We start from the raw sequence: 18,783 nt of genomic DNA, 5'->3' as shown, positions 1-18,783 counted from the left end.
TAATGTCAGAATCATATCATATTAAATTGATTCAGGTCTGATCCATTGTATATTCCAGTGTTTCATATTTGATTCATAGCTTAGTGTTTCAGGTATGATTTACTTCATGTGCGGGTGATTCAGGGCTGACTAACATCATATTCAAATTATTCAAGTCATTTATTCAATTGATTGACTCTATATTAAAACGATTCATGTTGATTCACTTCATACCCTGGTGAATAATGTCTGATTCTCTTTATATTCATGTGTTTCAGGTTTTATTCACTTCATATTCAAGTAATTTAGGTTGGATGGATATGAGTATGAATGGATGGATGAATGGATGAATATGGAGAGACCATATTTAAAAAAATCATGTCGAATTTATCCCTAGCTCAAGTGATTGAGGACTGATTCACTTCATATTCAAGTGATTCAGATTTGATTCACTCCATATCTAAGTTATTCACGTCAGATTCACTTCATTTTCAAGTGATTCAGAATTGATTCAATTCGCTTATTTACTTCATATTCATCTGTTTCAGGTTTTATTCACTTAATGTTCATGTGGTTGCAAATGATTCATGTCTGATTCACTTAACTTTCAAGTGTTTCAAGTGCTATAAATTACTTGCTATTCAAATGGCTCAGGTTTGATTCATTTATAATTTAGGTCGTTCAGTTTTGTTTCACTGCATTTTCCAGTATAGAAAGTTCACTTCATGTTCAAGCAGTTCAGGGCTGATTCACTTTATTTTATATTCAGTGTGTCAAGTGTGGTTGACTTCATTTTCTAGAGATTAGCCCTGATTTACTTCATATTTTAGAAATTCATAACTGATTCACTTCATTTTCTTGTGATTGAGTTATGTTTTAATATTTTTACAAGTGACTCAGGTTTGATGCTTTTAATTTTTAAATGATTTGAGATGAAGTCTCTTCATAATCAAAACTGATTCGCTTTATATCCAAGTGTTTCAGATCTGTTATACTTCATATTTTTGTGATTCAAGTAGAATTCACTTAATATACAAGTGATTTAGGTCTGATATACTTTATATTCAAGTGATTCAGGACTGACTCACTTCATAGTCAAGTGATTTATGTTAGATTCGCTCCATATCAAAGTGATTCGTATCGGATTCATTGCGTTTTCAAACGCATCAGGTCTGATTCACTTGACATTCAAGTAATACAGGTCTGCATTACTTTATATTCAGGTCTGATACATTTCAAGTTTAAGTTTTCGTTTAACTGCATTTTCCAGTGATTCATCCCGAGCAGAAGTAAATAACTACCGAATACCAAATTGAGGCATTGCATACCAGATAATTTTCAATACTTACAACCTGAATGAGGTATGAATGAGCCCTGTATAATAGGTACCTCAAATAATACCTTTTGCATATTCTACAAATACCAAGCTGATAATTAGATCAGGTATTGTAATACCTAAATAATACTTGATGGATTTACATATAAAAGTGATTTTTTTCAATAATAGTTCAATACCTCCAGCAGTCCTCAATAGCTTTCGAATACCAAAATGAAGTATTTTTAATTGTTTGAAACATTTTTTTTTTCAAATACCTTTATAATATCAAAATGAGGTATTGACAACTGAACAATACCTAATTATGGTATGATGCCAAAATATGGTATGCATAAGTTATTGCGAGTTATTCTTTCCTCCTCGGGTGGTGTGGCTATTATTTGCGTTATAGCTGCTTTAAATATCATCATAGATTATCCCTGCTTGTAAGGGGCCGTCCATAAATGACGTAGCATTTTTTCACTGATTTTTTACACCCCCCTCCCCCCTCGTAGCATTTCGTCACAATTGCTGACACCCCCCTTGGAAAATACGTAGCATATCCATCAAGAAAATTGAATGATAGAACAATTTCGATAACACTCGAATCTGTTGTCCAGGCTTTTCCATCTAGTTTTATTCAGACTATTCCATCAAGAGCACTGATATATCAAAACAAATCGATGAGTATCAACTGGGTGGAGATCTTCTATGTTTTTTTTGAGAAATAAGCTCTAACAGAAAATATGAACAAAACTAAAACTTCCTTTCCAAGTCGTTAAAGCCTTGATTTGCAATTAATTAATTTATTTTTCAATTTATATATTTATAAATTAATTTATTAATACAGGAATATAATGTTCACATAATTATTTGAGCTTGCTTGAGCTTGAGCTTAATTGGCCGCCCGTGGATGCACTCCAGTATCGCCAGATCAGCTGCACTTACACAAGGAACCAACCGAATGACTGCTTGGGACTAACAGGCATCCTCAGTGTATAAGTGCTGGTGATCTTCTATTTTTAGGCAACAATGGCACCTGCCACGTCAGAATGCAGACCAATGAGGGGAAGGGGGAGGAATTGATGATGCATTGAACTGACTCCCACGTAGACCGTATATTCCACTGCATCCACGTCAGTTCATGCGGGAGTGTATGGATTGAGGGAAAGGCATGGCAGAGAGGTTTGCTTTTGTGGTTAGCAGACTGCCTATGTATCAGGCGTAAGAAAGGCGTGCGCGTGGAAGAATGGAAGCGTTAGGGAAACGGTTTCTTGTCCGTCTCTGGTTCTAACGTTTGCTATGAACGAATAGTTTGAGTGTGATATATTTAGAATGGAAGATAGAAGCAAGTGAGAGATATACAACTACAAAGTACGAGGAAAGGGACGGGCCTGGGATTGAACCCATGACCTTCTGCATATGAAGCAGAAGCGGTAGCCATCGGACCACCAACCCCGTCTAATGTTCACATAATTATTTAAAGCACTAAACAAATCTGTTTGGTTGTGCTACAGAAAATCTAAAATTTCTTAGATTTTTTTCAATCTTGTCATATGAATGTCTTGAAGCTGACTCATCATTTTAGAACCCAACTTTAGTCAAACAAAGAAAAACGATGTTTGATAAAAAAAATAATTGTATGCCATTTTTTTCAGCGCCTCTCATTTTACCGACGTGATTCAAAATGCTACATCCACTAGTTAGGACCCCTCCCTCCCCCTCGTCACACATCGTCACAAATTCGTGAAGACCCCCCTCCCCCCTAAAAAGCTACGTCATTTATGGACGACCCCTAAACAAATGTTGATCTTTTAATTATTGCCATTACAATTGCTAATATTCAGTAAGATATTTTTTATTAATTTAATCATAAGATTTTCTTACGAGTAAAGCTGGGATAGTGATTGTTGACATTATGAATTCTAATCTTTGCATGGTTTAAGTTTTAGTTTAAAATATTTTGGAGCGAGGTTGGAGATTTTATGAGCACCAAGTGCTCCGGGGAGCGTGATCTGAGAACCGCTGGGTTAGACTTTTGTTGTGGTGCAATTATGATGCTTGCGTATGATTATTTACCCATTTATAGATTCTTGCAATCGTTCCTTTTCCTTTCGTCGTTGTTGTGCCAAGCTTAAATCACACACGCCCAGCCGGTTGTTTAATCAATTTTGCGTTGCTATCGCAAACTGTAGTCTTCTGCGAAGTTCCCGAACCCCCACAAGTCGCACTAAACACTGACTTTCTTCTTTGTTCCCAACCCTAAAGATATTCCGTCGCAGAAGTATTCAATCATAAAGCGCCAATACGCTGCTGTTGCACGTGCACCTAATCACTCTCTAGTGCAGAAAAATCACTTTCTTTTCACCGCAATCTATCACTCCAGTCGCCACCGATAGCCCTCCGTAGTTTTCTAGTAGCCACTTCTTCGGGAGCTCTACAGACCACTCTAATCACGTAACACGCACGCTGCAGCACACACCCCCATTTGACAATAACTATAACTCACTAAACGCTCACTGTCCGATGAAGGTATGCAATGCTCAATTCGAATGTATGTATGATGGGGCTCTTAGGGTATCGCAATCCCAGCCTCAACCAAACGAAATGATTGCTTCAATCGCAAGCTGCAGTGCCAACAATAATGATCTCCGATCTTGGCAATTAATCATCACACACGAGCGATTCCGCGCGCGCGTTTTTTTTTCTTGTGTCTCTATTCGGCAAAACTAATTTCGCGATCAAGATCGATCAGTTTTTTTTTTACTAGACGCGAAAACGTCCAACGCCAACTAAATCTAGCGAGTGACTAACTCTGGACGGTGGTGGTACGAGCAACGATGACGCGGGAACCTCGAAGCGTCGTGATGCCCTCCGAGGTGGTGTGGTCGCTCAGTTTAGTACGAGTTCCTCTGTTTGGGTTAGTAGTTCTCACTCTCTTCATGGCAAGTGGCGTCGACAGCGCTGATAAAACACCTTTCAGGTGAGTCACTTCAGCGCTTTGGTGGGTAAGACATGGACGTTGCCAGGATTACCATCATTCTATATAAACAGTTTTTCAAACTTCTCATTAAGGCCCAAGTAAAAATGGGACAAATGCCAAAAGTGATAAAGCATTTTTCGCCGTTAAATCGACAAATCGAAAAAAAAAATAAAAACACAGCTTTTTATTTGCAAAATAAAAAGGCTGAGTGTTTTTATTTTTTTGATTTGTTGATTTCAAGGGCGAAAACTGCTTTTTCATTTTTGACATTTGCTTCATTTTTACTTGCACCTTAATACTAACAGGAAGCTTCTTTGGTGATTTCTTTGAACATACTTCCACAAAATTTATCAGAAGTTTGTTCAGAGATTTCCAACTATATTTTCCTAAGAACTCAAATATTCGTTGTTCTAATTTCTCAAAAAACTACGCTTATGGAATAAGGCACCTCCGGCCGGTGTGGCGTAGTAACCTCGCTCACAACAACTGATAGCAGCGCCGGAGAGCCACAGCCACTCGTGAGGCAAGGTGGTGCTCATTGATGCATCGCGGAACGAATCCATAGCTCGCTAAGTGGAACGAAACCCGGCGTGCGGCGGCAACGCGGAGCGCAGTGACTGTTGTGTTGTTGTCTCGGGTATTTGATAAAAGCTTCATAAAGACTTCTGCAGGTCCCGGGACTTGGTACAGCAGTTATCTGCCGTCATGCTTGTTTATCCAATACATGGATCGGTGTCTTGATCGTCGAATACGATGACGATGGCCGTTGTGCGTTGTGTTTACACCCAGGTATTCGCAACAAAGCGCACATTGACGAAAAACGGGTTTGTTGCGCAATGACGGTGAAGCCGGTCGTTTTTTCTCCCTTTCGATACGATAAGGGGGACACGATGACGGATGGACACTGCTGGATTGTTATGTTGCGGAATTTAAAGGGGACGTTGTTGTAAATAATGATAAAGACTTTTTTTTTTTGACGCAGAATTACGTTTACGTTTTTGCAACACGATATTCATATTTTTACACATTTTTTTTCACAAGTTCTCAAAAACTCTTCAATGTTCAGAATTTGTGTCGATACTGCCCATCAATTCCTGGTTTTGATAATATGTATTCGAATTTGATAATATTCTGAACTATTTTGGAGAACCGACACTTCCCATATAAAACATCTTAAACATCCATTTTGTTTTAACCAATTTATAAAATAAACAAGATGTGATCTATACAATGTTGGGTAATGATGAGCTTCTCCGGAAAATCATACAAATGGGCGAAATTAAATTTAAAAATTACAATAAGTTTTTTGTTTTAAATTTCTCAAGATCTTTTCGGGCGAAGTGGTACCAGAAACATAAACGCCAATTACTTATATACGGTTGCACCAATTTGTTTCATTCAACAGACTCTCATCAAAGTAGTGTTTCGAAAGCGAATAGACAAACATGATAAACATTCTGTTGCTAGAAAACCAATGATCAAAAGTTTTTGCGATTTTGCGAAGACGTAGTGCAAAAATATTGAAGAACAAAAAAGTCATTGCGATTAGAATATTTTTGTAGTGTAAAAATAATGCTGCTAGTAAGTAGGTAGAGGGTTCAATTATTGTGGAGTGCTCATAACTTATTGTATTATGGGTCACCTAGTCCAAATTATTCAAATGTCTATTCTGCAATTCAAATGGATATGATGCATGAAGGTGGGTGACCCGTAATAATGTGACCACTGTATATACTAGCGTTGGGCGATTTTGAATCGATGTTCCGAAAATCGATGTTTGCATTCCGATTAATCGATTTTTTGAATCGATGTTTGGAGCACCTAAAATCGGGTGAATCGATTCTCTTCATTCGATTTTTTGATTCGATTCATTTTGTTCAAATCGTTAAATATTTCTTAATAAGTTTGTGGAGAAGAAATCATATTTTGAACTAGGCTTGAAGTAATAAATCGGTTCGATTGATTTTCAAAACTGATTTGATTGAAAAATGTTGAAATCGAATACAAATGCATTTGATCTCATTTCAAGCTTAATAAATTTCAATTTTCATCCGATTCGAATCGATTCAAAAACATCGATGCAAAAGATTCGATTAAATCGGTGAATCGATTCGACAGCTCAAATGTGAATCGATTCAGTAACATCGATGTTCTGGACAAATTTGCCCAACGCTAGTATATACTTCAGCAAAGTTTTGGGTCAACAGGTTTTTAGCTCTTGAATCGCTCATTAGAGCTTTTAAACTATGTTGACAAAGGGTGATTCATAGAAAATATGATTATGGTGGCTAAAGAGTTTTCAATTCTAATACCTCATGAAAGTAAGGAATAATTCATTTTATAAAGTGGACACTTTGTTAATGCTTTTTTTATTTGTTAATGAAATTGTAATCGGTTACCTGTGGATCGTTCATCTGCTATTCTACCATGTTATAAAAATATAAGATCTAACTTAATGTTTCTGGTTGAAAATCTAAGTAGTTTTTCCAAAAAACTTCTAAAGGAAGCTGTTCTTCAAAGTTAAACATTCTTTTTGGCTCAACAAAAATCCTAATTTTTAATAATATTCCTCCAATATTGGACACAAGGTCACTCTAGGGATTTATCCATTCATGGAAAAAAATAATGAAATACCATTCTTTTAATCCCAGCAGAAAAATAAAGTGAAGAGCATTTTCAAAACTGGTTTAGATTACTAAGGAGACTATATTTGTATAATAGAGTGCTAAATCGCGAATTAGAACCGAAATCTCAAGTTTAAATTTTTCTCTTTTTGATTGTTTTATTAAAAAATCTTTTAATTTTAAAATCATGCACGCATATTTACCGATCTACAGAAATTTGTAAACTTTTTACTATAAATATTGCGATTGGTAAGCTAAGAATAACATATTTTTAAAATAATACTTGGAAAATAGGTTCGATTTCATTACAGCAGAGCTGCCAATTTTGATGATTTTCATTGTGCTGTGAGAGATCTTCTGAATATAACACATTTTTTCTCTATTGTGTTCAAATATGACGTGGGGACTGAATAATCAACTCTATGAAGGCGTAGGCTATAAAAACTTTCAGTTTCCTTTAAATTTTCAACGTTTTTTTTCCAAAAAAATCGATGAATATGGCTTTTACGATATCTGAAAAATTGTTGCTCCTGTTTTACAACGCTCCTTATTAATGAGGCTTTTGCAGAGCCTGTCTGCCATTGTCTGTAGACTGTCTGCCTTATTCGAAAATCAAAATCATTTTATTGTTGGCTTAAACCTTGGCTCATAGCACGCATATAAGGGAAGTATTTTATGACTTTTGAAACTTTTTTGTATTTTTGAAAAATGATTAAAAATGGTATTTTTTATATAACCTACAAATACCTGTTGTTAATTCAACGTGTAATATAAAAAATCGAGTCCATATTTTTTTTTCTACAATTAACCTATCACAGAAGAAAAACCTGATGGTATTGAAATAATTTCAAATATGTTTTCCGTTAGTTACACGGAAAATAAAATATGTCCCAGAAAAAAAAATTTAATATTTTCAAAAGTACCATAAAAACTTGAATTTTTATTATTACCAAAAATCAGTAATCCAAAGAAACTTAAAAAAAAAGAAATGAAAACAGAATAGGGATGTTCAAAAATAAAAATTTTAAAAATCAAAAACGAAAATTTAAAATTAGCAAATAAAAATAAATTATTGCCCAAAACGTGTTTAGAACGATTTTAGATAACAAAGAATGATATTTAAATCGAAAATAAAAATTTGAGTATTAGAGCAGCATCGTCAATTAATTATGATTTCCCAAATTGTTAGATGTTGCCCTGCTCAAGGTGTCCGGTGATAATGATTTCCCTTATTAGAATTAGAACCTAGCAAGATTTTATTCCGATGGACCTTGGAGTGAAAAAATATTCCTGAAAAAAAAAAATTGTTTAAGTAATTTCGTATGAATGAGCTGAGAAAACCATCTCTGGAAGCTCGTCGGTAAATATATGAGAAATATGTAACTCTAGTAATATCAATGGGTAGCTCCAGAAATTGTGCTATAGTTTTCTTTTGGAAATTAGTCAAATAATTTTGTAAGATTGATTCATACTTTCAACGTGAATTCTTCCAGGAGATCCTCTATTTCCTCTATTTATACTTTTCATCCACAAAAAGATTTTGGAATTTATCAGATTCAACTAAAATATTATTTAACCTTTCAAATGTTCGACGCAGTTCCTACAATTCTTTGAGTTTTGTAAAATCGTAACGAGCTATTTTGCTTACAGATCTATCAGAAAATTTTCTTTGTATTCCTTCAAATACTTGTCCCACAAGTGTTACTAGAAATTCTTTGGCGAAGTTTACCAAAAGCCTCCTAGATTTTGAGCCATAATACATCCTGAATTCGTCAATGGATTCTATGGTAATTATACTTCAAATTCTTTCAAATATCATCAGTTCAATCTACCACTAGAATTTAATAAAACACATCATGGTAAAAAATGCTAAAACCCATGAACTGATCATGGTAAAAAAACGCTAAAACCCATGAACCATCTGAGTTGTTGATCACGGAGCAGCAACTACGAAGTGTATGTTCCATCATGCCGTTTTCTTTATTATCTTAAAAACAAGCCAATCTTGTACGAATTATGATTATTTTTTTAGACGGAAATACTGACTAAAATACTTTTGGAAAGGCTGAAACATTAAGGCAAATATACTGCACACTACAGACAGACAAAAATGATTAGGCTTTCAAGCCATTCTACTTTATTCTATTCTAGTGCTTGAACAGCCTGTGCAGACAAATGAAGTACTTTCTGATTTTCCTCTGATTCTGATTATTTTCCGAATTAGTACTTTCTGATTCAAAATTAGAAATCCCAAATTTTCAAATATTTCGATGTGTTTCAAAATTTGGGTACATTTAATCGATTTCTAATAATTCTATAAGGTGCTTAACTTTTTAACCGGTACTGTAAAAAATATCGAATTTTATGATAATAAAATTGAGGATATTTGTAGTTCTCTGCCAAAATTTCATTCCGATTGCTTATTGGGAACAAAGTTACAGCATGTCAAAGTAGAGCATCTTGTATGAAAATCGGCTTTCACTACTATTATTCTCAGGGTCGCATTTAAGGGGGGGGGGGTACATTTTAGGGGTTCCCCACAAATCTCGACAAAAATATTTTTTGTTGTACTTTTTCGAATAATTAGAGTCTATGTAACAGTACATACTTTTCGGAAACGCATTGAAAGATTATTTTTTTAATAGATTTGGAAAAATGTGCGAAATTTTTTTAAAATAAACTCTAATATGTAAAATTTGAGGAACAAAATATTCAAACATTCAGAATGGGATTTTGTTACGAGAAACAAGTAAATCAAGGAAGATTCAAAAACGATTTGTATAAACAAGTGGAGTGCCATCCTTTTGCGTAGATTTTTAACGATTCTTTAACATGACTTTTCCAACTACAACGAAAGCTTTCTCAACGAAGCTTAAGACTAGGCTCGAATGCAATTTATACATCTGCAGATCAAGTAAAAGAACTTAATGATATAATTATTTATTTGGAAAATTACTCTATCGATCACATTGCAGACCAGGTAGCGTTTAAGTGCTTTGAATTTAGGAACTTTAACAAACTCTAGCTTGTAAAAATGGACCAAAAAGAGACCAGACAGGAAACAAAAAGAGACCGAAAATGGATCAAACAGGATACAGAAAAACAAAACATAACCTAATGAATGAACCAGACGGAAAGAGAATCAGAAGAGAATTTTCTGTTTATGTCTTGGAATACTTCATTACGACATCACGGCAGTGTTACTGCTCGTATTACTGTATGTATTTTTCATGATTTTTCATAGGATTTTCTTGAGAATTTAGGTATTTTCCAAAGATTCAGAGATAATTCCGAAGATTCATTTATTATTTCCTGTGGAATTTCTCCGAGATTTTTTTACGGAATTTCTCCATGAATTTTGTTTCAGATATCTCAAGAATATAACCTGGAATTTAACGTCTTCATCATGAAACTTTGTCCCAAACATCTGTTTACTACCAAGATTCTATGGTGAAAATTTAAAAATATTAAAAATGGGGTAGAACTTAAAATTTTGTTTTTTTTTTTTTTTTTATGAAAATAAATAAAATATTTTTTCAGTTTATATTTTTTCATATCGTCCAAACGGTTCACTACAACTCCGTCATACAACATTTTTCTCTAAAATCAACAGTTTCGGAGTTAGAATTTTTCAAATAAGTTGCATGCAAAAATTTATAGGCCATTTCCAAAAGTTATACTTGAGTCAAAATGATGAATTTTTCTATGGAAAACACTTATTCTGCCATACCAAAAACATGTGCAAAATTTAATCCAAATCGAAAATGGTCGAGTTCTGTGACTGACCTATTTGACATGGAATTTGTCAGAACCTGCTGAAAAGCTGCATTAAGGTCCCCCAGAACATGATGGCCCCGGGCCCCCACATTTGTAAATCCGGCCCTGATTGTTCTGAACACAACTTTAGGTATATGAAGAATTTTGTTTTAAATGAACCCAAGGAAAAAATCTTGTTACAATTTGCAAGATGCATTGTAGTAAGAATTCCTGGAGTATTTGTAGGGAGATCTTTGGTGAGGTTCAAACAATTGATCAGTTCATTCTTTCATAAAACCCTGGAGACATTTTTAAGGGAATTTCCGGAAGACTTCTGACATAAATTTCTAAAAGAATTCTTGCAAACATAATTGGAAGGGTGAAAGTCGTTAGATCGAATGTCGTTAGGCCGAATGTCGTTAGGCCGAATGTCGTTAGGCCGAAATAACATTTGATCGTTTACTACTATTCGTCAGTGTTTTTTCCTTCTTTTAATCAAACACTTCTATGGAGGTTTCTATGGAGTAGGCACTCTGTGAAACACACTTTGGTTCAAATTACACTGCGGAACACGGTTTTGTCTCAAGCACCAAAATACCGCTATTTACTCAATTAAGGGTTGCTGAATCCATTGCCATTTTCAGAAATATCACAGCACGTCTAGTTTTTGAGGTATTGGCTGTTGAAAATGCTAAATTTTACTATTTCATCCAACTTGTATACAAGTTTGTCAGCTTGTATGGCAATTTATTTACTTAATTTGCCTCAGAACTCAAACATAATGTGTATAATTATCTACAAAGCTCATCATACTTCCGATGCTCAAAAGTTATTTTTTGTTGGTTTAGAAAAGTGTTGTATTTTTCCATATAAGAGAAACGAAGAACTTTGTATGGAGACTGCAAGCATGTTGAAAAAATCGATTTAACCTAAATTTAACCATGCAATTTCAACCAAATTATGTATGAAATGAAAGTTATAGTCATGTTATGCATGCTTAGTGGATTAGATCACATTTTTTTTGATAAATCTTTGTTTAAATTATATCTAAACATCAATGAAACCAATGTTTAATCAATGTTTAATGCAACTTTGGCGACCTGTAGCTAAAAATTGTGACGTGCTAGAATATTTCTGAGAACGGCATCAGATTTAGCAGCCCCAAATCTACTAGAAACACATAATTTGATCCTTGAAAATGTAATTATTGTTTCGCTGTCAAGTCCGATCGGGGAAATAAAAAGTTAGATCATCTGGGGATAGAGTCATAGTTGGTCAAACTGCACTGTTATGTATTTTGAAGGAAACTTTATAGGTCTTAAAATTCGGATTGAATACATCGAAAGGTATACATATATTTGAAGTTGTATTTTTGGTTGAAAGTTTGCCATTTATGCTTGCAGATGGTTGGTAGATGTGCATTTAAAGTTTGCATAAACAGAAACTTGAACATGGCTTGATGGGCTGCAGATTATGCTGCTTGTAAGCGAACTTTGATGACCTCTAGTTAACAAGCAAGGGATAGGAAAAAGCAAATTCAGCGTCAAAAACCCGAGCAGAAATCAACGATCTATTCACTGGATTTCATGTTATGCCAAATTCATACAAATCTGATAACATTTTTGTAGGTGTAGGATTTAACAAAGTTTGAAAATCAAATCGATTTTAGTAAAATTTAATACATTTTCCATTCAACTGTTTACTCGGGTACCTCAGCAACATTGATGCTGTGCCTCCGACGACGTACCAAGTACCTAGTGCAATGCAGTTGCAAATTATCATCCGTGAAAATGAAGTGACAAGTGCTAACTTCCTCCTTCATGCAACGGGTCGGGCCTGAAGATGATGCAGTCATTGCACTTTTGCTTTCCGCAAAACTGGATATTTATCGGAGCGGAAGCGAACGAGAGAGGCTGCTGATCGAATCAGACCTAAAGCAAATATGACCGGCCGCCCAGACACACGGGTGTTAGGTTTAGCATTAGCTCGTGAAAATCTTATGATTTGGTAACGTCCTCACGTAAAAAATGTTAGAGAAGTTTACTATAGGGACATCAAATTAGCAAAAACACAAAAGTTGAAAACCAAACTTACTGATTGATTGGTCAGTCGTTGACGATGACGTTTGTCTGGCATGGTAAATTATGAAGGAATTATGAATAACGAAGATTGGAAATATGACTTCAATTAATCTTCACCCTTAATCTCAAATATGGCAAAATTGTTTTTCCTGGTTGCCATTAGAAATAACTTCATTCCCGATTCCTGGATAATGAAATCTTATTCAAACCAAAAGTTGCCCAATTTATAATAATAAAGTAGTAATAAAGCTTCTAATATTTTTTCTACAGAAACTTCTCTTCTCACTGACATCAAAAAAAAAAACTTAGAAGAACAAAGTTGATATTTTCTTGGGATATTCGTTTTACATATTTAACAGAGCCGCTGTATTTCTATCCTACCCATATAAAATAACATCACTAAATAGTGAAAAGCTGTTATAAGGTTGTGACGTTTTGAAGTTAACATGTACACGACGAAACACGTGTCAAATGTACACATTGAAATTGAAACTGCAAAAAGAAACCACATGTTCCGGTGGGGTTCGAACCCACGACTCCATATTTGTTTGATGGGTGCTTCAACCTACAAGCTGTGGAGCCGCTTGAGAGACCCCGGCACTCGAAGGCAAACTGAACTCGATTACCCCAAAGCACATGGGATGATCAACTTCGTTCGGATATATGAGATGTACATTTGACACATACATGATCCCATGTGCTTTGTTGTAATCGAGTTCAGTTCGCCTTCGAGCGTCGGGGTCTCTCAAGGGGCTCCGCAGCTTGTAGGTTGAAGCGCCCATCTAGCAAATAGGGAGTCATGGATTCGATCCCTACCGGAGCACGTGGTTTCTTTTCGCAGTAACAATTTTGATTTGCACATTTGACACGTGTTTCGTCGTGTACTTGTAAACTTCAAAACGTCACAACCTTATAACAGCAAGATTCCTTAAGCGGGAATTGCCTTTAACTTGACCATTAACTAACTGTACAAGTGAAAAGTTTTGTTTTCAAATTTGCTAAATAATCCAACAAAAAAGTTGTAGAATAGTGATTATATATTCTATAACGAGTTTTCCTAGTTCTACCAAAAACTCATGCTTCATATGACCATGCTGTTTGATTTGAAATGCTTTTACTCACATATTCATAGGCGGAAGCTTGACTGCCATGATGTTCGATGTGTATTAGAAAAGTATCTCCCACAAACTAAACATTCTTGGCTTACACTCTAGCCAGAATTTCCCAACGGGACAAACGTAAACATTCAATACAGAGTCGATCAAAGGGTTTGTCTACTCACCTGGTTCGTTCGAGCTCTTCGAGTACGGGGAGGAGGAGTTGGGCAGTGGCGTTCCTTTCATGGGAGGCGCTGGAGGCACGTTACTAAATTCTAAATTATGGGAACATGGGAAGGTCGGTCGAACAAAATAAATGAGAACTATGGCAACAGAAGAGGCTACGGATACTTAAGTGCTATTTTGAAACATCAGGAATAGAGAGAAAACTTAGAGAATAGATGGATAGGAGTCGGAAAGGCTAGTCTGTCGTTAAGCAGTTAGTGTCCACTCCACGAATGCTTTCGGTCAGTATGAAAGCTTCGAATCTTTGTCCATATTTTTGTATGAAACAAGCATGTGATTTCTACAGATGGAAAATGTAGGGTGCAACTCGGAAGCTAGAGAATATAAACAAAACTGTCAACCTTCAAAGGTGACGGAAGCCTTGGCAGTACAACCACCTCCGCCGCTACCAGTCATAGTCTGGATCTTCTTCCAGAGATACTCCGCGTTCAGCTGCCGGTCCGGGACGTAGCGATACTTGGGACGATGAATACTCGGATCGAACTTCTGATCGGCGAAGATGTCATAGAACTGTTTAAGAAAAGCGGTCCCGTCCGATTTGTCCTTGTGCCTTGGCGGTGAGGTTGAACAGGAGCGAAGCTTACTGCTCCGGTGTCGGTGTCGACGGCCAGGCTTCTGCCCCGGTGGTGACTGGTCTGGTGCAGTGATCGAGCGTGCATTGTCCGCGGGCTTGGGATATTGGTGGGCTACCCAGGGACCGGAAAGGTAGTTGGAGATATCTTTAAGCTCGCGAATGTCCGGAACGGAAGTATACATCTTACCCAATAACGACAGGTTCTCCACTGTTTCGAACTTACTTTTGATCTTCTCGACCTCTGGTCCGCTGCAGCCGCCACTCGTTGATCGCTCTCTCGGCGGGGAACGTGAACTCTTAATTTCCCGCTTCAGGGATGCCGTCTTGCTGATGACGTTGATGTGCGGCATGAAACGATCATCCCTACGGATCGGATTTTTTGGAATTGGTGAATGAACCCGCTCCTTCCTTTTTCGACTGCGAGCTCGTGTTGATTGTACTTCGTACTTGTGAGTCATCCTCGATACATCCCCAGTTTCGTGCTGCTTAACGGTGATCTTCCTGTTTACTCTGGCAATTTCCCTTTCTCCAAACGGCCGATTTAGTTCGGAATCGCTTTGATACTGTCGAGGACTCGTATCTCTTGATGGTTGCTTCCACATGTTTGCATCTAAACTCTCAAACTTATCCTTGATCTTCTTTACTTCTCCGGTCTGAATACACGTCGCGTACTCCGGAGTAGAACTACGCGAACGAAACGTGAAGTTTTTTGAAGGCTGTTTGCTTTCCTGGTAGCTGTATGCGTAAGTCATGGACGGCTTTTCACCGAAGAGATCCTTCAAATCCGTGTACGACTGGGAGTTCAATAGCGGCGATACTCCTTGAGATGTTTTCACCTCAATGGTTCTTTCCTCGCTTACTTTGGCGTTATCGTCCTCGTCCGTTGATGACTCCCTCGCATGGTAAACAGTAACAGCGGGCACATCTTCTTTACGTCTCTCCTCAAAATACTTGATTTTGCTCTTGACGTCATCGGAAGTGTTTCGAAAAATTACCGTTCTGTTGCTAGTCTCCGAAGATACACTTTCTGTTTCGCAGTACGAATGTGGTCTTTCTCTATCCAGCGTCCTTGACTTTCGCATGATTACCTCCTCGCTAGCTTCCTCAACCTTTTTTCCACCGTGCGTCATCCGATAGTCTGTCTGAAGTGAAAAGTACTCTTCCTTTTGAGGCAAAATCGACGGTCGCTCCTTCTTTTTCATACTGGGCAGTGTGTGGCTTGCGTGCTTTTCCAAAATCTTGTTCTTCAATTCCTGGCAGAGAGCGTCCTGTTTATTCTTTTGTTCAAACGACTTCTGGATAGCTGCAACCTTACTTTCTTTTTCGATGCGCGGCTTGAATTGCGCTTCGTTCACTTGATCCTTCGTCAACACGGAATTGCTCCTGACCTTGAGCGTACTTGAAGCTGACTTGCTTCTTTGCTCTGGAACGTGAATCACATACTCCTCTTTGGCAGTAGTCTTCACTTCATCCTTCTGGCAGTAGATTTCACTGAGTTGACTCTTCAACTTCTTCATTTGATCACTGGATAGCGTACTCAGTAGGTTATTACTTATTCCGTACCGTTTGTCCGCTTCCAGTGACATCGAACCGCTGTATTTCTCTGCCATCTGGGAAGCTACGTCCACAACCGACGAACCTCTCCACAATGGTTTGTAATGGTCCTTCTTCGTATCCAGCTCCCTCTTCGTAAACTCTTCAAAGTGCAACACCTTTTTGCTCAACTCTCCCTTCAGATCCTCAACGGACTTTTCCTTGTTCCTCAATCCAGTGTCCAAATCGCTCTTCCAGCGAATTTCATCCGGATCGTGTGCCAAAAACAGCAAATCCTTATCCCGCTGATCCTGCTTCAAGCGATGCAGAAGTTGATTCATCTCTCGTTCCACTTTCTCCTGATCGCGAACCTTTCGCCACAAATCGAAATCAATGATTTCCTCTTCCTTGCGGCGAGGGCGCAAATCTGTGGACGAGGTCACCTTCTCCAGCTGGCCCAGCCGTTCCAAGCTGCAGTAGAAGTCGTTCAAATCCTGGAAACGATCCGACCGTCTATGGCGACAGATCGGTAAGTGCTTCTCGTAGCTACCCAAGTTCATCGAATGGCTTCGCACCAACTCGTCCGCGTGTTGATTCCCGTTTCGGTCGGTAGTGCTCAGACTACGTGCGCGTACAATCTTTTTGACCGTTCCTTCCCCCTTGAGGTGCTGGATTCGCCGGCAAGACGGCGATCTAGAGGAGCGTTTGGTGGTCTGTGAATATTCGATCGATTTTCTTCCTAGAATAGTCCTAGGGCCATCCGGTTGAACGACCTCTGCAATCAACGTCTGTACCGGTGGCTCACTTTTGCTACGTTCATGGTAGTTGTAGTCTATCTTCATGCTACGTCCTCGCAGGTAGCCGAATTCTTCCTCCTCGTCGGATAGATGAATCAGTGATTCATACCGTTGAACCTGCTCGATGACTTCACCGGTTGCGATGGTACCCCGGGTTGGGCTTCCACTACGGCATGTACCGTATTCGGTATCCATGGTTTTGAACTTCGATAACGATACGGGTTTGGCCTGGGTGAGATAGTAGTTCGGTTGCTTCAACGAGGGTTCGGATTTCGCCGATAAGCTGTTCCACAAGCGGGCCTTCTCCCGGACCGAGCTCTGAGGTGGATCGGCTCCGGAGCTGTAATCGGGCGGTACCGGCGAGGACTTCCTCAGGAATAGATTCTGGAAAAAAGAATCGGTACGGACGAGGTCATTCTGCTGGACGATACGCTCGCTGTAGCTTTCGACCTTTTTCGATTTCCGGGATGGTTTAGCGGGGTCTTTTCTGGTAATGGGAACAATGGTGGAAGGTTTTTTGGAGGTGAAGGAAGTTGGGATGAATGAGGCGCGGGATTTGCGCTTGGAATTGGTCGAATCGATTGAGAAGGTCGAGTTGGTGCGAGCCAAGCTTTGGGTGGATGGGGTTTTCGATTTGAGGCCGAGGCTCTTTGTGACTTTCTGGATGTTGGATTTAATGGTGATTGTAGGCGAAGTTTTGCCTTTGGTCTTTTGAGGCTTCTGCGTGGTTGACGCACGGACAAGTTCTTTTCCGCGAGATGAGACGGAAACTGTTACTTTGAGAGCTTTGTCTTCCTTTTTGCCTGCTCCGACAGAGGAGGTGCTTGCTTTGCTGAGACTTTGCTTAGAAGAATAAATGCTAGAAGCGCTTTTGAAGTTGGATGAAATGCGGCGGAGTGTTCTGGAAGCTGTGGCGAATCGTTCGGGTCTATCGATGACCAACGGCAGATATGAACTACGAAGAGCTTTCTTGACTTCGTTCGGAGATTTGAGTTCTGGATTACGGAGGATACTCGTGGAGACGGTAACTTCCTTACCGCATACCTTAGGAAGCTTCTGTTCCAAACGCTTTTTCTCTTCGGCAAATGTCCTTTCTTTGGAGATTCCTCTGCCAAAGGCAACCGGGCTCGGACTAGCCTTCCGTACAGGACTGCTGGAGCTCGCGCGATAAGTATATCGCTTGGCTACACGAGTACTGTTCTCCAAATTCTTCTCCTCTTTGATTGAAGAAGCCATGTAGGAGGTCGCAAAGACAGGTCCAGCAGATTTAGATCTGTACTGATCTATTTTACGAAGAGTTTTTGATCCAGCTATGCTACTGCTGCTTGCTTCCACCACAGTTTTCTTATCGTAATTCTTCGTCTTGATCTGGGACATAATTTTCAGGGTGGAATTGCTGCGAGAGGACTTGCGATTTGGAGGGGCAGGTGGCGCCACCGGTACAAATGATCGAACTTCTTTTGGGAAGGGTCCGAACATGTCTAGCGGACGTGAGATGCTGGTGATCGGATAGCAAGTGATCTCCTTTGGAGGAACCAAAAACGGATTGGTTGCCATGGTAGGTAGAACTTCCTGGACAACTTCCTGAATCTGGACCTGCAGTTCGCTGTCGCCATCTGTTGGAGAATAGAAGGATGTTCGAACGCTGAAGATTTTCTTGTAATAATCGTTGCATAGTGCCACCTGAACCTTGGTTGAAGACCGCTGCTGCACGTGACTCACTCATTGTTATAAAATCATTCTATGCTGCTCGGTGTAGACGCAAAAACAATCACACGCTTTGGTGCCATCAAACGGG

General features: G+C 38.4%; 1 protein-coding gene across 20 annotated transcripts in view; it reads right to left on the bottom strand.

Annotated features, from left to right (window-relative positions):
* Positions 1-18,783, bottom strand: part of LOC5576943 (sorbin and SH3 domain-containing protein 1) — a 554,761-nt gene that overhangs the window by 125,193 nt on the left and 410,785 nt on the right. For 15 of the 20 annotated variants that reach the window (XM_021841007.1, XM_021841001.1, XM_021841008.1 and 12 more), the window contains 3 exons: positions 14,843-18,601; positions 14,423-14,767; positions 14,021-14,110 (listed from right to left, as the gene is read on the bottom strand). The exons of 1 other annotated variant lie outside the window; for it this stretch is intronic. In XM_021841007.1, coding sequence (XP_021696699.1) covers positions 14,021-14,110; positions 14,423-14,767; positions 14,843-18,601 — 4,194 coding nt within the window. The remainder of the gene's footprint in view (positions 1-14,020; positions 14,111-14,422; positions 14,768-14,842; positions 18,602-18,783) is intronic. 4 more of the 20 variants (XM_021840993.1, XM_021840996.1, XM_021840997.1 and 1 more) reach the window with 4 other exon arrangements.

Source organism: Aedes aegypti, chromosome 2 (genome assembly GCF_002204515.2).
Source record: "Aedes aegypti strain LVP_AGWG chromosome 2, AaegL5.0 Primary Assembly, whole genome shotgun sequence".
In the NCBI taxonomy this organism is placed as follows: Eukaryota; Metazoa; Arthropoda; class Insecta; order Diptera; family Culicidae; genus Aedes; species Aedes aegypti.
This window is presented reverse-complemented; position numbering and strand designations above follow the sequence as displayed.